The 21,023-nt window shown below is 38.7% G+C and overlaps 3 protein-coding genes across 3 annotated transcripts in view; all 3 read left to right on the top strand.

The window, feature by feature from the left end:
* Nucleotides 1-21,023, top strand: part of LOC143280325 (uncharacterized) — an 86,291-nt gene that overhangs the window by 3,438 nt on the left and 61,830 nt on the right. The window contains exons 3-4 of the mRNA XM_076584960.1: nucleotides 7,708-7,793; nucleotides 20,173-20,263. Coding sequence (XP_076441075.1) covers nucleotides 7,708-7,793; nucleotides 20,173-20,263 — 177 coding nt within the window. The remainder of the gene's footprint in view (nucleotides 1-7,707; nucleotides 7,794-20,172; nucleotides 20,264-21,023) is intronic.
* Nucleotides 728-4,159, top strand: LOC143279993 (uncharacterized). Its single transcript, XM_076584400.1, has one exon. The coding sequence runs from the start codon at nucleotides 1,711-1,713 to the stop codon at nucleotides 4,096-4,098; it is 2,388 nt and encodes a 795-aa protein (XP_076440515.1). The 5' UTR covers nucleotides 728-1,710; the 3' UTR covers nucleotides 4,099-4,159.
* LOC143279994 (uncharacterized) lies at nucleotides 799-7,191 on the top strand. Its single transcript, XM_076584401.1, has 5 exons — nucleotides 799-861; nucleotides 4,426-4,497; nucleotides 4,738-4,815; nucleotides 5,048-5,111; nucleotides 5,391-7,191. Exons 2-5 carry the CDS (start codon nucleotides 4,454-4,456, stop codon nucleotides 5,568-5,570), a joined length of 366 nt encoding a protein of 121 aa, XP_076440516.1. The 5' UTR covers nucleotides 799-861; nucleotides 4,426-4,453; the 3' UTR covers nucleotides 5,571-7,191.

Raw genomic sequence — 21,023 nt, forward strand, 5'->3', positions numbered from 1 at the left:
TATTTATGAAATGAAGAATGAGTATATATTTATTTTGTATGGCTGCGATCTTTGTCTGAGTTTGCCATGTGCTTAGACCAGTCATTGTCTATTTTCTTACACCACAGAACTTGGTGTAGCGTGTCACGGATAATTGTGATTACCGATTACCGATGTTGTGAAAGAGTGTAGGTTTCCTGTTTTTGCAAGTGATTATTTAGTTAGGTTTTAAAAGAAAAAATATTGATTAGGATTATTTCAATTAAAAACAAAAGTCTGTAGATGGACGAAATTAGTTATTCGTGACATTGGTAGCATGTGACACAACTCCTAACTTAGTGACTGTGCAGTGTCAATTCGAATGTTTTACTCATTAATTCTGCTTATATCACACTGAAGCTAAAACGTCATTGTGATGAATGTTAATAAAAGCTGCATAGGAATAATAAAGGAGAGCAGGTTGGTATTAATGGTAGCAAGAAATTTAACAATGCTTTGTGTTTGTGTGCATATGTGTAAACTATTCATGTGCCTCATATTATTTTCGGTAACATCTTCCACAGGAAAGACGTAATTGTTTTTTCTTTTATGTATTTAAAAAATTTGTTTATTCAACTGTTACGTGATTTTTGTAGTTAGTAACTTGATCCATTCTTTGGTAGGATTGAGGCCCCCAAAGCCACTGCAACCAAAGCCACCTATTCAAACAAATGCTGAGAGGTGTGCTTCATACTTGGTGCGGCTAAAAGTGAACGATGAAGACCAGTATAATGATCTGCTGGAACGGAAGAAAAAGAATAGCAAGCATTGGCGCCAGAACCGATCAGAGGAGCAGAAAGAAGCTGACAGGGAGAAAGCAAGATTGAGGCAGCAGAAAAGACGGTTTGTTTTTCTATAGTCTTCTGTCTTTTTCTTTAGATAAAAATTGTATGCACAGCATGACAGACACTTTGCCAATTTTGATGATATATTCATATGCTATAAGTATAACTATAAGGATATGGTATATTATGTACTGTATAGTAATTGATAAAAGTACATAAAAGAACTTTCTCAGGAGAATAATTCCTGGTTTTATGAAAAAAATCTGATGTATTGTTTTGATTTACAATAAAGAGATTAAGACATTTGAAGAAAACATATTGTAACATATGTGAAAAGATAGTATAACTAATATTACTGATCAGTGTTCAAAGTTTAAATATATGTATAGTTGGTTTTGTTGTTCAATCTTTTGCAAAGTAATTTAAGTATGTACATGTATATTATTACTGTGCCACATTTTTTTTATGTACAAACATGCACATACCCCATGTGATAGAAGTAAACTATAGCATATGGAAATGAGAAAGCACCTTGCTGTTGTTTTCTGTTGCAGAGAAAAACTTAAAACAAAAGAGAAAGAAATGATTATTCAGTCTGGAGCTGAAAAAAACAGTGGAAAAAACAATGGCAGAATGAGTAAACCACATACAAGGACTGACACAGAGAAAACATCACAAGCCAGAATAAAGGCTAGAGACCGACAGAGAAAGAGGAGAGCAAACATGTCAAGCCAAAAAAAAGCGCAGAGAGTTAGAAAAGCGCAGGGAAAAATATAGGCAGAAGAAAGATGAGAAAAATATCCATAGAACAAGAGACTGCATTGTGGATGCAGCTGAAAAAAGACCAGTCAGGATTTTGAAATTATTGAAAGATACTTTGAAGGAAATAAAAACAAAACGAGATAGGATGTCTTTGTTCAAAATTCAGTTTGTGAAAAAACTGTTGCACAGAAAAAAAATGGATGAGACATATAGGCAACCTTATATGAGGAACCCCAGTGTCAACGACAAAGCAGTTGAAAATTTTTACATTGCTGAAGCAATTGATCTGCCAGCAAAAAGGATGTCTGTAAAGGCCAGCTTCAATGACAGGTTGCAGAAAAAGGTATTGACCAAGAAAGTTGCTGATCTTCACAAAGAGTTCATTTCAAGACATCCAAACTACAAGATTTCTTTGACCACGTTTTCAAGGAGAAGACCCAAACATGTATTATTGTCAAGCAGCAGAGCCTTCCAACAATGTCTTTGTGAGACATGTGTAAATCCTATGCTGAAAATTGAAAAACTCAATAGGAGACTTGTGTCTCTGCGACCAAAGAATGTGGATGAACTGGTCAGGGCAACTCTCTGCAAAACTGAGTATTCCAGAAAGTGTATTGACAGAAAATGCACTGAGTGTGGAGTGGAAAAAGTTGTAAACAAGTGGAAAGAAGAACTGTGTGAAGCAGTTGAGGATGAAATCCACTGGTTTCGCTGGGAAAAGACAGCCCAGTCAGGAAAAGATCAAGTCGTTAAACATGGGACACTTGGCAAAATGATAGAGGAATTAAAGATAGAAATGCAAGGCCTGGCAAGACATTTAAAAACAGCAAGATGGCAAAGGAAAGAATACCAGTCACTGATTGCATCTCTTCCAAATGAGGCTGCTGTTCTCACTTTGGATTTTGCAGAAAACTATCTCTGCAAATTTCAAAACGAAGTCCAAAGTGCTCATTGGAGCTACCGACAGGTAACGGTACACCCTTGCGTCCTTCACTACAGATGTCAGAAGCCAGGCTGCAGTGAATTAGTCACTCAATATATTGTTTATCTGTCAGATGATATGCGTCATGATGCCGCTTTTACAAAAGTCGTCATGGATTGGGTGATTGAACATTTGTCTGAGAAGAAGATGAAGTCCATCTACATTTTCAGTGATGGTTGTAGCAGTCAGTACAAGAGCAGACTGCCATTTGCTCATCTGACTGAACTGGCAGAAAAGTATTCTGCACTGAAAATTGAACGCCATTTTTTTGGTGCTCATCATGGAAAGTCACTGTGTGACTCATGTGGAGTAGTCAAAAATGTTGCCACCCGAGCAGTTCAGTCTGGCAATGCAGTAATTCAAAATGCTGGAGACATGCTGAAATTTTGTACAGAGAATCTCCAGGTAGTGGGAGATGAATCAGCTGCTTGCAAACATATGCTGAGGTCTTTCGAAAAAATTCAAGGAAGAGATGTAAGCCGGGCTACAACTTCAGACTCATTTCTAACATTGCCTGGAACAAGAAATTTACATGCTCTGAGGCCAGTAGCCCTGAACAGGATGCAGAAGAAACTGCGGTCATGCTTTTGCCAGTTTTGCACTGCAGGACTAGAAGGCTGCAAGAACAGCGAATTCACTGGAACCTGGGAATTCTGCACTTTGAAAGAAAAGGCCCAAAGGAAGACTCCATTACGAAAGAAATGCAAAAAGTCCCATCCCAGTCTTGATCTTCCTGACTGTGACATTATCCAAGTTGAGGGTTCCTATCAAAGGCCTGAGTCCAGTAACAGGAGTCGGAGACAGTTCTTCCAAGAGGCCCAACTTTCAATAGAAAGGGCTTCCACTTTTGAAGAACTGAGATCAGTCTGCACAATCTTGGAACCTCAAATGAGCACATGGAAAATGTTTGAGATGTCTCCTGTTCATGATATTGCAGTTGATGCAACTGCAGTTTCCCTGTTACCAGCATGCTATGTGGAACAGTTTGTTCCCATCACAGTTGAAGGTGATGGCAACTGCTTTTGCAGAAGCCTGAGTTTCCTGATGTCAGGGACTGAGGCCAACCACACAGAGATCCGTGTTAGAATGGTGATTAATCTTGTCATCAATGAAGATGACTATGTTGATCCTGAGAAACTGAAACAAAGTTGTGGATTGGACAGTTGCTTGCCACTGTTGACATTGTTCGCAGCAATTCCATTTGATGGATCAGTTTTATCTGATCCAGAAAAACTAAAGGAATTTTATCAGTCTGAAACAATGGCTGTGAGGAGAAGAGGTGCATACTGTGGTGCCTGGCAAATGTTTGCAGCTGCAAACATTACAAATTCCAACATTCTTTCTGTATATCCACATCTTGGTGAAGAGCCAATCTTCACATTGATGAACAGAAAGTTCCGGCCATCCTCAGGCACTGCTGAGAAGACAGAGGCCATCATGTGGTCTTCGAGCAGGCAGGACATGGTGGAATCATTCTGGGTGGCAAACCATATTGTTCCATTGCTGCCTCTTGCACAGGAAAAACAGCAGTGCTGCCATTCCAGCAGGTAATATATCTTTAATAAGATTTATACTTAACACACAACATGATTTATTAATTGCAGTTGTAACGTTTTTAAATGATGCAAGACAGTACTTTATCAGCATACATATATTGTGTTAAGATTTTCTTCTTTGTTGTTTTTTCCCCAGATATTTATTCTTGATGGGGTGTGCACACCTTTGGAGAGTTACTTAAACATTTAATTGCATATCATTTGGTTGTACACTAAAATGACACCATCTTAATTATTTATCATTCAGTGAAATTGGATGAAAACAGATGAATAAAATTGGGTGATTTAATTAATGCCTACTTTTTTTTTATTTACATCGCAGGGTGTCTGAGGAGCTGAACCATGCATTCATGGAAGACAAGACAGAACTGTCTGCAGCGAATGATATTGACAGGTGAGTTTTTCCCAAATGATTTAAAATGTATGAATGATTTTGCACAGAATATATTTTTTGCATACTTGTATTAATTTGTCTTCATTATTGACATATTTTGTATTAATTTGTCTTCATTATTGACATATTTGTATAGATTTGTCTTCATTATACACATGTCATTTAAGAATGTACATATGCCTATGTTTGTTTGCTTTGTTTTGTTTTCTGAAATTAATTTTCTCACCTTTTTATTTATAGGGACTCAGAGAAGCTGAATGGTGAGACGTCTAGCACAGCCACACCGGAAGAAAATGTGCAGGGTGGTGATTTTGAAAGGTCAGTGCAATATAAAGCAGTTTTCAGAAGGGCAAAAGAAAATAGGCTGCAAATGAAAGCTGTGTGTGAGTGTGTATTGTATGTGTGTGTGTGTGATTTGCATTGTCAGGACAATTATTCTGTGTGCATATTTGTGTTTTAGAATTGTGTTCCACAGTATATCTAAACATATAACTTTTTTCACACGTGTACAGGACAATGTTCAATTAAATACGTTATTTTTATTTTTCAGTGCCATCCGTTTGGGTGAACTGTACCAAATTCGCTGGAGAGATGGCTGTCACTACATATGTGAGGTAAGTCAACTTCAAGTGATGATGCATCTTTTCATCTGGTACACTTAGTCCTTATGGACATCACTGCATCACACATTGACACCACTGAAATAACTCTCCAGGACAGAACTGACTGAAAAATTCAGAATGTCAATCCCAGTCCATTCTTGCAATGATGTAGAGAAAAATCATGTCATAAACAACTTATGAAGTTATAGCAGTATTACTGGTTACTAAAAAGATATCAAAATGTCATTTTATAATTTGTTTTTGTTATTATTTTGCTTTTTACTGTTGCAGGCGAAGCAGATCGCAGAGCCAGTTGATGAAAACGACGAGCCACATGTGTATGTTCATTTCATGCAACAGATTGGCAAAAACAACGTGTATATCTGGCCAACAAAGACTGCTGATTCCTGGGAACCTCTGTCCATGTTCACTGAAGATCCAGTTCACATGGAATTTGTGGCTTCAAAGTGAACGCAAAGCAAACAATTCTATTCTGTGGTGGAGAAGCAGTAGCCTGCAGTGTACAATTGTTTCAAGTAGTTTCCAGTACTACCCTGCCCAAACCTTGGGCTTAACAATCCTTGAACATTACCGGTTTTACATACATACTATAGAATATTTGGTCTTTCATACAGACAGGCTGAACATTTTGTCTCAGAAAGATACTCATCTTTGTCACAAATAGAGTATGCCACAAAGAATATGTTGTCACCCACTCCAGCCTTCAGATGCATGGACTTAATTCATTTGCCCACAGTTGTTCATGTTTGACTCAGTTGACATTAATCTTTTACACACAGAAGCATTTACTTTTTGAGTTTAGCACACTCACATTTGGTGTCACAGATAAAGTGTTACAAATAACATGGTAATCCTACTCCCCAACTTTCTTAACCTATGGGCATTATTCATTTGTACTTGGTAATATGTGTTTGACATAGTTCTCAGTATTAATAATTAATGCAACGGATTTACCTATTTTACATAGATATTTCACAAAGATAAAGACCAAATTCTGTGTCACAGACAGGTAATGTCACAATTAACATATCAAAAGAGAAATTATACATTATAATCTTTGTTCAGATAGAATATTTATGAAGTAAGATGTCTTTACTACACAACATTTGCTCAGCATGTTGATAAATACTGATTGATGTAATGCTTGCTGCATATTGGATGGTATAATGTTAAATGTGACTGTGACACTTTGAATGTTTGGCGTCATACTCTGATTTTGTCACAAATAACATGTTTTTCTACTTTATTTTGAGTTTTTTGCTTACAGTCATTCTTTTATCAATTTCATGGATGCTTTTCTTGCATCTGACATTAATAAGCAAATTACAAGTATCTGTTCTTAATTAAATTTCTACATCACGCAGATAAAGACCCAAATTTTGTGTCACAGACAGGGAATGTCACAATTAACATGCTAGAGGAGAAATTATACCTTGTGATCTCTTTCCATTTGGAATATTTATGAAGTAAGATGTCTTTACTACACAACATCTACTCAGCATGTTGATAAATACTGATTGATGTAATGCTTGCTGCATATTGGATGGTATAATGTTAAATGTAACAGTGACACTTTGAATGTTTGGTGTCACGCTCTGATTTTGTCACAAATAACATGTTTTTCTTCTTTATTTCAAGTTGTTTTGCTTACAGTCATTCTTTTGTCAACTTAATGGATGCTATTCATGCATCTGATATTAATCAGCAAATTACAAGTATCTGTTCTTAATTAAATTTCTATATATACACAGACAAAGACCCAAATTTTGTGTCACAGACAGGTAATGTCACAATTAACATGTCAAAAGAGAAGATATACCTTACAATCTGTGTTCAGATGGAATATTTATGAAGGAAGGTGTCTTTGCTACACAACATCTACTCAGCATGTTGATAAATACTGATTGATGTAATGCTTGCTGCATATTGGATGGTATAATGTTAAATGTGACTGTGACACTTTGAATGTTTGGTGTCACGCTCTGATTTTGTCACAAATAACATGTTTTTCTTCTTTATTTCAGGTTTTTTTGCTTACAATCATTCTTTTGTCAACTTAATGAATGCTATTCATGTATTTGATATTGATTATATAAATTCAAATTTCTGCTATTTCTGGGTGTCTTTGAGTGTGAATGTTTACACTGTACACGTTTGGTATGCTAACGTGACCACCTTCTGGGCATGATATCATCAAAAGAATGACTTAAAATACATCATTTGTCAGGAGTATAGTTCTTAAAACATCTATAGACCAGATTTTGATTGAATAATGCTTGATACAATCCCGTCTGTGTTAACTATGGCAAGTAATTGAAAGTTATTGCAAATTTTTAAATTTTGGACGTACCTATTTCAGATGCAGATTTTGGAAAAAGCGCTTGAGATACTATCTTTTTCACATCAGAACATTGTAACCAATTGCCTTAAGTATAGAAAAAATTAGTCTGCTTTGTTTTATATTGAAAATGACTTTAAAGGGGTCTTGATGGCACCTTTTGAAAGTGGGTCATATACATATTAGTCACTGTTGTAGGTTGTTTTTACAGTGTGTGTGTGTGTGTGTGTGTGTGTGTGTGTTCTATAGATGATGCAAGAAATGGGAAACAGTAGAGCTCGTGCAGTGTATGAAGCCAATGTGCAGGACTCCTTCCGTCGTCCTCAAACTGATTCGTATCCTTTTTTGGAAACAGAATACTATGGCTTTATGCATTATTTTCCATTTATGAGATACTATGAAATAGAATGTCATGACTGTGTGCCTTATTTTAGTTAGTAAGAAATTAAGATACTGTGGCTGTGACAGCTTCTGTTCTGGATATTAGTCTGTTGGTTGACTGCTGTTGCAATGAATAGAACATTGAGTATTAAAAGAAAGATTTGCTTTTGGGTCACGTAATTTGCATTTAAACTATGGAAAGAAAGAAAAATGTCACAATATATTTCTCTTTGTGAAATTTGGGCTTTTTCCCCTGTGAGAGCATGTCACTACAGTGCAGCGCCACTTTTTTTCTATGCCTGGAAGTGTATTTGTATTCCTATCAAAGTTAATTTTTCTAGAGAATTTGCCAGGGACACTACATTGGTGCCATGGGTTCTTTTATTTGGACTAAGTACATGCTGTATATGGGACCGCAGTTTATCCTGTCATCTTAAACTAGTCCATCGATATAGCTTTAGTGGAGGGCAGAAAATACTGTCAAGTATGGGATTTGATGATAGCACTCAGTCTCTCGCTTCCTAGGAAGACACATCATCACTAGACCACCACTGCACATGTCTTTCATGTTATTTGACAGGCATGATTTTTTGTTGAATCCATGTAGAGACCATTGAAACCTTATGCCAATGATAACCTTTTTTTTGTTGTTGTTGATCGTTCAGTATTATTATTTGCAGCTGTTGCACTGAGCACCATTGAAAAAGAAACATTTGTGTGCTGAGGTAGAAATGAGCATGGTCCTTGATGGTTCTCTAAACTTAAAGGCCTTAAAATTTGATTTTCATTTCAAGGATATACGGTATAATGTTTTTAACCTCAATAGACACAATGAAAAAAACCCAAAAAACAGAAAACTTGTCTGTAATTAGTGTTAGACTTGAAGCATGGAGAATTTGCCACAAAGGTGAACAAAATCTTTTACACATACAGTATGGATGGGAGTATTTGCCTATTTCTATATTTTGCACATTTGATATAGCATTTGGTGATTTTTTTAAGTTATTTTTTTCCCTTTGTTTCGGTATTAAGAAGCCTGGCCACAAAGTTTTCAGTGTTACAAAAATATAGTCACTCAACCCATGATGCAGACTTTATAAAATTTGACTTTGGCTGCTGCATTCATTAGACTGGCTTGGTTGCTTTGTAATGTCAACTTGTATCTTTGTTTTGAAAAGGTCATGCAGTGTTTCTCCTCTGTGGCAAGTTAGGTGTTATAGCAGTCACCACTGTTCTCCAGTAACAGCTGTGCAGGACAGTATGCCAACATGATAAATTGTATGCTCATGCACTGACATTGCCACAACGAATTGTAGAGACAGACTGTGCTATTAATGAGAAACATGTAAATATGGGTTTGTCTTGCATATATGTCTGTATGTATTACTGTCCTTTTTTACTCACACACAGACACACACACAGACACACACACACTCTGTCTGTCTGTCTGTCTTTCTGTTTGTCTGTGTCTTTCTCTCTCTGTCTATCATTTCATCCTGCTCTCTCCATATAATTAGATTTGTTTCTCCTGCAGTTTTATCTCACTCTCTTTTTTCTTCACACTGTCATGCAAGCATTCATACTCTCACAGATGGACAGACCGACACTTTATCTCACACAAAAGCCAACACACCCACGCGCGCACACACACACACACTCTCTCTCTTGTCTCTCTCTCTCTCTCTTTCACTTCATCCATTTCTACTCCCTATATAGAAATAGATTTGCTTTCCGACCGTCGAGGTGAACGGACGTGCCCATGTGAGCTCTGCAGAAAACTGAACACTGTGCACTGAAAAGAAAAGGAAAGAAAGGTTCAGCTTTCTATGTTGAATTATGCCCATCAACGCAGAAGCTCATCGTCAACAAACTGGATCTTTTCATGCAGTTTTTATGAAAATATTAGAGAAGAAATGTTCTCGTCCAAGAAAACAGCAATTTCGAACTGGAATTTCTATACAGACATGAGCTACCGACTTGTTCTAAGTACTTTCTGTGCGGTGGTTTTCCTGTTGTCAGTGAAGGGCTGTCTGTTTGTGTCTCAGTCAGGCGGGATTTCCGATTGCACACAGCGCTTCGTGAAAGACTTTCTGTCGTTGAAACATCACAGCTGCGACTCTTGCTGTTGTGTCATCACTCTTCCCACCCACAGGTCAGTGTCAACAGCAGACATTTTTCAAAAGCAACTGTTTCATTCAAAAAAAGAGACTATTGATGTATTCAACAACTACGCTGGTCCTTCCACCTCTTTATTCCTCGTTCTCTGTGGTGACATAAAATTAAATCCAGGTCCATATTTTGATGTCAGCCAAATTGAAAACATGTGGTGGTATATATGTGATACCATCAAGAGTCACTGCAAGTGAGCGACGTTTAAGCAGTATTCTTGAAAAACAAAACAGACTAATGGAACGTGAACAGGCACTTACAGCAGAAGTAACATACCTACAAGATGAAGTCGATCGTCTGGAGAAAATTATCAAAAAGGACAACCTTAGATTCTATGGTATCCAGGAATCGGAAGAAGAGACAGAAGAGGAAAGTGCACAAAAAGTTATTGACATCTTGAACGATCTGTGCAACCCAAGCATCCCCTTCTCTGCTGTGGACAATCCCATAGGATTGGGGCTGGTACAAATGGAAATGAACCCTGTCCAGTCCTTGTCACGTTTGCTCAATGGAGAGACAAGATAGCTCTCTTAAAGATGAAAGATGTCCGCGCAAACCTGAGAAAAGCTGGATACAAAATTTCAAATGACCTTACCTGGTCATCACAGATGGCTGATATTCGTCGTGAAGAAAGAAGAGGGTTCTTTTTCAATGGGAAATTGATTGAGACAGAACTGCAAAACGGCCATCAAAAATATTTCAGTGGAACATCCATGTACAAGGCCCCACAGAGAGATACTCACCATGACCACTATGCATACCAGTCCAACACACCAACAAGCAGAGACTCGGGAAGACCATCCATGAAAACTGAACGCAGTTATCACGGCCCCCTGTACAGTGGTGACACTGGCCAAGGACAGGGAGATGACAGCTGGTACCGCTGCTGCTCACTGGAACAAAGACACTACTCTTCTATGTCCAGTCATGTAGGTCAATACACTCATGGAAAAAATGTACATGAAGCTGCTCAAGCACACTCCGCTGACACAGTCAAGCCAATCGGTCACCTTTACAACGACGACAGGGTTACCACGGATGAACCTAGAAATTCAACCCAACCTACATCCAGTCCAAATCACTCCTTCATTACTCTGGACAAGACAGGAAGCGCAGAAGAACAGCTGAACTGTTGGACGGAAAATCAGACAAGTCCCATTGTCAGATGTGACGCTCGTGCAGTGAATAACACTGATAACGGCCAGTTCCAAGTCTGGTGTCAAGTCCACAGGAGCAGAGAGAGCCCACACCCAACACCCGCTACCCTTGTCCTCGAAAATACAGCAGGCAAGCAGAGTGTGCGTGTTGCCCTTCCAGACGATGTCATCACCACGATGGAGGCACCAGTGGTTAAGCTGGCTTGACAAACCCTTTCCGTCCCTTTTGGAAGAGGCAACAGCACACCACTCAGCTCTGGTGGTCTGAGGCCTCTCTCTCCTCAAAAGAACAGACCCCCACCAGTGTAAAGGGTCTGCTGGGAGACGTAAAGGGTCAGATGCTACAGAAGACCCTAAACTATTTTGGTCCACTCTGAAAAATGTCAGACATAAATCAAAGAACAGATTAGGAAACATTTCAAAAGACGAGTGGCAAAGGCATTTTGTTAATGTTTTCGAAGCAGCGCTAGAGTCACAAACAACAGTTCATACTGACAACATTTATTACCATGACGAAACTCAAGAGCTAATTGATTTGAACTCTGATATAACCTGGGAAGAAATTCTTGATTCAATTAATCATCTTAAACGCAGCAAGGCTGGCGGTCCAGACGGCCTGATTCCAGAGATATTCATACATTCAGTTGCTTGGATATTACCATATTTAGAAAATCTGTTCAATTTTGTTTTTTCATCAGGACAGTATCCAGATTCATGGACACAAGCAATCATACAGCCACTTCATAAGCGCGGCAACTCTAATGACCCTAACAATTACGGAGGAATATTCCTCTTAAATATATGTAGTAAGCTTTATAGTTATATTCTTAATAAACGTCTGGTTAAGTGGATTGAAGATAATGATATCATTGGGGAATAACAAAGCGGGGTTCAGAAAAGATCGTAGCACTATTGATCTTGTTTTTACTTTATTTGCTGTTGTCCAGAAACATCTAACATGTAACAAAAAACTGTATGTAGCATTTATTGACTTTTCCAAAGCCTTTGATTTAATTTCCCATGCAAAATTGTGGCCAATTTTGATTGAAAATGGAGTAACTGTATGTGGCAGAATGTTAAAGGCCATCCAAAATATGTACAAAGTGGTAAAAGCATGTGTAAGATGTGGAAATGGCACAGGTCTCACAGATTTCTTTTTCTGTCAGAAAGGTTTGAAACAAGGTGAAATTACAAGTCCACTACTGTTTTCAATGCTTATAAATGAATTATCACCTCACCTTCACCTTCACCTCTCCCGTAGTCTGGGTTCAGACCGTTGGGGCACCGCTGCTGACCTGGCCACCACCCCTCTCCACTCTTCACGGTTTTCTGATTTCCTCAGGGCGTCACCGAGCGTCAAGCCTGTCCACCCCCGGATGTTGTCTTCCCATCTCTTCTTCTGCCGTCCTCTTCTTCTGCCTCCTTGTACGGTGCCTTGTAGGAACGTTTTGGCAAGACCAGATGATCGGGAGATGTGTCCATACCACCTAAGTTTGCGTTTTTTCACTATGGACAGAAGGTCTTCGTAGGGTCCAATACTTTGCTTGATTCTGTTCTTCACTTCCGTGTTAGTGATGTGGTCTCTGTAGGAGATGCCAAGTAGTCTACGAAAGCATCTCATCTCGACAGCTTGGATTCTTATCTCGATGTCTGCAGTCAGGGTCCAAGTCTCGCAGGCGTAGAGCAATATTGATATAACCAGGGAACGCATCAGTCTGATTTTTGAGCTGAGAGCGATGTTTTTGTTGTTCCAGATGGTGTTCAGCTTGTTGAGTGCCATTGTTGTTTGGGCAATTCTCGAGAGTACTTCTGGTTTAGATCCTTCATCTGACACGATTGCTCCCAGATATTTGAAGCTGTGGACTGTTTTAAGCTTTTCGTCGTTGACTTTGATGTCAATGCTGATGCCGTTGGTGTTGTTAGTCATCAGTTTGGTTTTCTCCGCACTGATTTTCATTCCATACGATGTGGAGGCTTTGTCTAGATGTTTGACCAGGCTTGCCAGTTCTTCTTCTTTTCCAGCCAGTCCATCAATGTCGTCGGCAAAACGTAGGTTTGTGATTGTTCTGCCGCCTATGCTGACTGTTCCTACATGCTCTTCCAGTGCGTCAGTCATTATTCTTTCTAAGAAGATGTTGAAGAGTGTTGGGGAGAGTAGACAGCCTTGTCTCACTCCGACTGTGGTTCTGAACCAGTCCCCGATGCTATTGTTGAGGTAGACGGCGCTGGTGGCTTTGTCATAGAGGTGCTGTATCAGTCTGATCAGGTTGGCGTTGATGTTGTACAGATTCATGGTAGCCCACAAAGCTGCATGCCAGACCCTGTCAAATGCCTTCTTGAAATCAATGAAGACGTGGTAGAGGTCTTGTTGGTGTTGATGGTACCTCTCACATAGCAACCTCAAGTTGAAGATTTGTTCAGTTGTGCTCCTTCCTGGTCTGAAACCTGCCTGTTCTTCAGCAATGATGTTTTCTGCTTGTGGTTTCAGTCTGTTAAGCAGGATCTTCAACATGACTTTGCTGGGATGACTAATCAGGCTGATGGTGCGGTAGTTTTGACACTGCTGGAGATTGCCCTTTTTGGGGAGGGTGATGATCAGTGATTGTGTCCACGGTGTGGGCCATTCCCCTGTTTGCCAGATCTTGTTGCAGATTTTCAGTAGCACATCTATCATAACTTCACCCCCTGCTTGGACCAGTTCTGATGGGATGTTGTCCACTCCTGCCGATTTCCCTTTTTTCAGCAATGCTATACCTGCCTCTATTTCTTCACGGAGTATGGGGTGATTACTGTTATCAGTGGCTGGTGGAACATTCAGTATTGCTGGATCACCTGTGGTCTGTATGTTGTATAGCTCTGAGCAGTATTCTGTCCATCGCTTTAGGATGTCTTGTTCTTCTGTTAGACATTTTCCATCCTTGGTCTGGATGTTGGACATAGTTCTACCTTGCCTTGTGTTGGTAAGTTCTTTCACAACTTGGTAGGCTTTCTTGCTGTTGTTTCTTGTCAGGTTTTCCTCTATGTCCTGGCATTTTCCTTCAATCCAATTCTCCCTTGCCTTCTTCATGCTTCTCTTGATTTCGGTGTTAACTGCTTTGTACTGTTTTGCCCCTTCTTCTTCATTCTTTTTCTTTTTCAGGTCTCTACGTTTGTCACACAGCTGTAGGATGTCGTCCGTGACCCAGGGCTTCTTTTTGATGCGTTGTTTTCCAAGAGTTGTTTGGGCTGTTTCAGTTACAGCTGCGTTGAAGTCGCTTACGAGTGTATCCAGGTCGGCGTCATCTGCATCGAGAGTGATGAGTGGCGCGAATTTCCCACCAATCATGGCTTGGAATGCCTCTTGTACTTCAGGATCTTTCAATTTTTCCAGGTCGAACTTCAGTCTTGAGAAGCTTTGTTTCCTTGTTTTCTTCAGTTGGAGTTTGAAGGTCATCATTACCAAGTCGTGGTCACTTGCAATGTCAGCTCCTGGGAAACTTCTTGTCTTGGCAATGTTCACGCTAGACTGGAAACGCTTCTTTACCATGATGTAGTCTATTTGGTTGTGGTGATCTCCTCCAGGGCTGTGCCATGTCCATCTTCTGGATGCTTTGTGTGGTCCAAATGTGTTTGTTATCTTCAGGTTGTTGAAGCAGGCAAATTCCAGGAGTCTCAAACCTCTTTCATTTGTAGCGTTGTTACCATATCGTCCACATGTGCCCTTCCAGGAGTCTTCTCCGATCTTGGCGTTCCAGTCACCTTGTACTACTATGATGTCTTTCTTTGGTGTCTGATCAAGGGTTTCTTGTAGTTGTTCGTAGAACTCCTCAACTTCATCATCGCTGTGATCAGATGTTGGAGCATATGCTTGTATGATGGTGATGTTGAATGGGGATGCCCTCAGGCGGATGGTAGTGAGCCTGCTGGATATTGGTCGGCAGCCCATGACAGTGTTAACAATGTCTTTGTGGATCAGGAACCCTACTCCATGTTCGTGTTTGTCCTCTCTACCACTGTAAAATAGTCTGTGGCCTTCAAGTGTGGGTATTTCACCGATGTTTTTCCATCGTGTTTCACAGAGTCCTAGGATGTGCCAGCGATATTTGTTCATTGCATGTGTCAGTTCTTCCAATTTTCCTGGCGTCCTTAGTGTTCTGACATTCCACGTGCCAATAGAGATGTTGTTCCTGGCCCGGAGCTTGTTGTTGTGTGGTCCACCAGTAGCACATTTGTCACCTCCACCCTGGTTTGCAATGGAAGGCGCGGTCCTTGTTGACCCGGGTGACGACCGAGCCGGTATGGGTTGAGTAGTGGTCGTCATTCATGCGGTGAGTCTTGGGCAGAAAAGCATGGCGGAGCCCATCCCTCTCCATGCTAGACTGGTCTAGCTGCGGCTTTCCTTGATTGGAGAGGCCGAGATCTAGTTTTGATATAGCGCCAGTTGCTCGCTCCCGTGCCGTGTCTGTTGAAACAACCTGCACCGTGTCCCCCTGAGGAAACACCCACATTAACGTGGCGAGAAGGTGCGACTACGGTATTCACCCTTTCTTAATAGAAGGAAGGGATCTTCGCAGGTAATTATCACTTAACATAATTAACAATGGCAAAGATGGTGTACAGCTCCATCCTGACATTATTGAATTGTTTATCATTCTGTTTGCAGATGATGTTGCCTTATTGTCGTACACAGTGAGAGGTCTTCAGCATCAGTTAGACTTACTGAGAAAAAATGCTGAAACTCTTGATCTATCAGTTAATTTAGATAAATCTAGTATAATTGTATTCAGAAATGGGGGTTACATTTCAAACCATGAAAAATGGTTTTATAATGGGGTTGTGCTGAAAACTGTTAACTCATACAAATATTTAGGTGTTTGGTTAACTACTTGTTTAAGTTTGTCGCTCACTATGAAAGAACAGACCTCAAAGGCAAAATTAGGTATAGTTGAAATATTCAGAACCTTGTGGAAATTAGGGGATGTTGCTCCTGGCATCTTTTTCACCATGTTTGATTCCCAAATAAATCCTATTATATTATATGGATCTGAAATATGGGGAACCTTAGATACATTCCATTCCGAAAAAGCCCACACATTCGCTCTGAAAAAAATTATTAAACATCGCACCTAGAAGACCAAATGATATGGTTTATGGTGAAACTGGAAGAGTACCATTACATATAGATGCAAAAACAAATGCCATCCGATACTGGCTGCGACTTTCAAGAATGACAGCTGAAAGGTTGCCTAAGAAAGCCTACATTGTGCTTGTAAATCTAGACAATAATAATAAGAAATGCTGGGTATCAGATAGTCGCAACTTACTTGCCATGTATGAATTTGGTTATGTATGGCAGAACGAAGGTGTACAAAATGTAACCTAGTTTTTACGTGTCTTCAAAGAGCGATTGATTGACTGTTGGAAACAAGGATGGTGTAGTAGGATCCAGGAACACGAGCGATATTCTGCATATAGAAAATTTGAATTTTCATAAGAACCGTATTTCGAGTACATTAAGAATAAGGCATTAAGGGACATTTACATCAGATTCAGATTAGGCATTACTGATAAAAGAATCCATAAATTTCGCTATTCCACAAACCTTCCTGTGGACTTATGTTGCCCTTTATGTAAACGACATATTGATGATTAATTTCACTTTCTGTTTAGCTGTCATTCAAATGAAGCAATAAGATCAAAATACCTTCCTCTGAAATTTGCGCAAGATCCAAATAAACAGCAGCTGACAATTCTTAACGACCGTAAATATATGACAGATATTGCTCGATACATTTATCACAGTTTGAAATTTAGATCAACCAGTTAAGTAATTTAGCGTTTATTATCTGTTTATTTCCGTATCTCCTGGGCTGATGGCCATATGTTCCAAGATATGTAAACCGAAAACCAGTTCGTCCATGTCCATATCCATTTTGTGAACATCTCAGTGTGTGCGCATATGTGTTTATCGGAGAGTGTGGAAGAACATTTTACATGTGTTTTGGTGCTTTTGATTTCCCCTTTCCCCCCTCCCCTGATATGAGCAAGGCTTAAGTCAGTAAACCATTTGTCTTGTCTTGTCTTGTCTTGTCTATAGAAATAGAAACTTGTAAATTTGTTTCTCTTGCAGTTCTGTCTCACTGTCTTTTTTGACACACTTGTGTAAACAAGGTGAGTCTATGTTTTAACCTGGTGTTCGGTTGTCTGTGTGTGTGTGTGCCCGTGGTAAACTTTAACATTGCCATTTTCTCTGCAAATACTTTGTCACTTGACACCAAATTTGGTATAAGAATAGAAAAAATTGAGTTCTTTCCAGTCATCTTGTTTAAAACAATATTGCATCTCTGGGATGGGCACAAAAAAAAAAAAGAAGCCATATTATATGCAAACTGAATTTACTGTTACATTTATATTTTTTTTTATTCTCTAAACTTGGCACTTTGATCTGATATTCTGACACAACAGCAACAGCAGTCATTTTTATCATTTTTTGCTCAAACAGGAACTTCTTTTGCTAAGCATGGAAGTTATATTCCTGGTGCATATCTTTGGTGCAGTTAGTAAAAAAGGGAAATTAATCTGTAATTAATGCTAGGGGAGTTAATTTGCTTTAAACTGATCTTTCTCATCTTAAACATTACATTTTGAAATTATACTCAGTACATGAAAAGCTTGTGTGTTTTTACTCTCAGAGTACAGGGCTTTTAATATGTTCATTCGCCCAAGTGGTCTTTTTCGGAAAATACTAAAATCAATACTACGAGTGGACTTTATAGATCTGAGCCCTGAAGGTCATGGGCAAAAATCAATTGCGTACACATATTTATACACATTCAAAGCGCGTGCTCATATTCCTCGCGAACACGAAGTACGCCATTTTGTTTCAAGTTGTTGACCTGCCCGTTCAATCCTATATTCAATCGACAATACATGATAACTGAGATGGAAAGTTGGAGAAGGAGACCGTTCAATATTTATTCAGAGAAAGATTTGTGAACGCCTCATCACTTACTGGATTATGCCCCGAACTGCCATAAAAATATCAATAAAATCAAATAAACCATGAGAGTTAATATCCTTGATGAAACGTAAAAATTTCCAGCCTTGACTTTTCTCAAAATGAAGTCCTTTTCACTTCATATGACGTTTAGAAGTACTTGTACTTGGCTCTACATGTTATTAGTTTAACAAAATACTCAATTTTCATATCAACTTTAAAATTATAAAACTAGAATGAACATAAAAGAGAAATTGAATCGACCATGTCGTACATTCCCGGCAGGTACATGTAACTAAACTTTTACATCTTCCTAGATCCAGTTAAATTTTGCAGTGTGATTGCTGCGATAGCCACGTCTCCTTTATCGCGGACATAAAAGAATTTTTAATTGCCCTTAAAGATTTTTTGAATGCCCAAGATACACCAGAATAATATGATTTAAACAGCGTTCTCACTGCGAATACCGCAATCGATTTATTGCCCTTAAAAAAACATGTTTAAATGTTAAATTTTCAAACGTCAGTTAAGGAGCCACGATAGTGTAATGGGTAAGACAGTTTCTTCTCACCCGAACACGCAGGGTTCGAATCTACCGTCAGGACTTTTTTCTTTTTTTTTTTTTCTTTTTTTTTTCCCCAAAGCTTTATAATAACAAATACCGAACACATTTTAACAGATTTTTTGACTCACTTGTGTAAACAAGTCTGTGTTTTAACCCGGTGTTTGGTTGTCTGTGTGTGTCTGTGTCTGTGTGTCTGTGGTAAACTTTAACATCGACATTTCCTCTGCAAATACTTTGTCAGTTGACTCGAAATTTGGCATAAAAATAGGAAAAATTCAGTTCTTTCCAGTCATCTTGTTTAAAACAATATTGCACCTCTGGGATGGGCACAAAAAAAATAAATAATGAAGCCTAATTATATGCAAACTGCATTTACTGTTATATTTTTTGTATTCTCAAAACTTGGCACTTTGATCTGATATTCTGATCCAACAACAAGAGCAGTTATTATTATCATTTTTTGTTCAAACAGGAACTTCTTTTGCTAAGCATGGAAGTTTTATTTATTTTGGAAACGTTTTGGTGCAGATAGTAAAAAAGGGAAATTACCCTGTAATTAATGCTATGGGACTTATTTGCTTTAAACTGATCTTTCTCATCTTAACCATTACATTTTGAAATTATGCTCAATACATAAAAAGCTTGTGTGTTTTACTCTCAGTCACAAGTGAGTCTTGAAGGCCTTGCCTCTCTTGTTTTAAGTGCATCAAAGTGCATCACAAGTGAGTCTTGAAGGCCTTTCCTCTCTTGTTCTTTATTCTGTCACACAAGCATTCACTCACACACAGATGGTCTCACAAACACTTTAACACACACACACACACACACATACACACACACACAGAGTGACACACACACACAGTGACACACACACACACACAAATACACGCACGCACACACACACACACACACACACACACACACACACACACACACACAGATATATAAATATTTATATGTACACTCTAATGTGAACACACACAAAATGAAACATGTTTTCAATCAGTGACCATACAAGCTGTTTTCCAACAAAGATAAGTGCACCTAATTAATGATAATAAGAGACATTTACAGAGTGCTCCACTTCTAAAGCTCTAATAAAAGTGGTTACTGGGAACAAAATTAACAACACAGGGCACAATAATCAAGACTTACAAGCAAGACGAATGGAATATGTCAGTGACAAACCACACACACACACTCGCACACACACACACACGCACACACACACACACACACACACAGAACTTAATCACTTGTTCACTGACTGCCTTTATTTCTGTATTCTGGATTCTTAAAAGACATCTTCAAAGTGGACAGTTGATTCAGCTTTTACAGTTAACTACAATGCCATTTTGGGGGTTCCTAATCACAATCAAATCACTTGTTTCCATTCTTGTGGTGTCATATTTTTACCCTTATATGTGTGTTCCAGTGTAAAATAATTTCCTTGACTTGTTTATCAGTGCTTTGGAAGCATTCATTCGTGCAAAGTATGAACAGAAAAAATACATCGCCAAAGAATGGATCCCGCCCAAACCAGTTGTTCCCAAGGAGGTAAGTGTCTACTGTAATTATGCCACACTTTGGTTAGACTGTCCTCTTTTTCAGTTAGACCATTCTTGTTGTTTTTGTCTTTTTTATTTTTTTTTTTTTATAGAAAATAATATTAATGAGTGTTGTGGTCTTCTCTCATTTTGATTTTTGTAAATTCTTATCTGTAGAAATGTGGAATTTATGTGTTGTGTGCTGTAGACTCTGTGTGTGTGTGTGTGTGTGTGTGTGAGTGTGAGTGTGTAAAGAATTATGTATTCTCGATTGATAATTCTGTATCATTTCCTATTGCATATTATGATGTCGAAATTCTATATAGTCAGTGACGCAAATGTTTGCTGGCAGATATGATTTTCCTTTCTAGAATGTTTTATGGAAACCTTTAAAGCATCACCTTAGCCATTCTGAAAGTACAGCAATTTTTTTTACCTTGTCATGATATCCTCTGTCCTAAAAATTCATCAGTAATCAAAATTGTGTTTAACTAGACAATTTACAAAACACAGAGAACCATACAGTTTACCTGCTTTTTTGAATGTTGATAGATAGCACTGTCACTGACGACAGTATGTGTCTTACAGTACTCTTTTTGGAATGCAGATGCTCATTTTAATTTCTTTGTAATTAATACTTGTAATTGGATTGAAGACTATTGAAACTGCATTGATTAAACTGAAATTTATTGGGTTCACGTTGAACATAGAGATATAACTTATGCATAAGTTTGTGTGTTTACAGTATTTTAAAGCTTAACACTGATCCA

Source organism: Babylonia areolata, chromosome 3 (genome assembly GCF_041734735.1).
Source record: "Babylonia areolata isolate BAREFJ2019XMU chromosome 3, ASM4173473v1, whole genome shotgun sequence".
Taxonomy (NCBI): Eukaryota; Metazoa; Mollusca; class Gastropoda; order Neogastropoda; family Buccinidae; genus Babylonia; species Babylonia areolata.

Coding starts and splice junctions, on each gene's coding strand:
- LOC143279993 (XM_076584400.1), top strand. CDS start 1,711: ATGTCTTTGTTCAAAATTCAGTTTGTGAAAAAACTGTTGCACAGAAAA.
- LOC143279994 (XM_076584401.1), top strand. CDS start 4,454: ATGGAAGACAAGACAGAACTGTCTGCAGCGAATGATATTGACAG. Junction 4,498..4,737: donor GCAGCGAATGATATTGACAG/GTGAGTTTTTCC, acceptor TTTTATTTATAG/GGACTCAGAGAAGCTGAATG. Junction 4,816..5,047: donor CAGGGTGGTGATTTTGAAAG/GTCAGTGCAATA, acceptor TTTATTTTTCAG/TGCCATCCGTTTGGGTGAAC.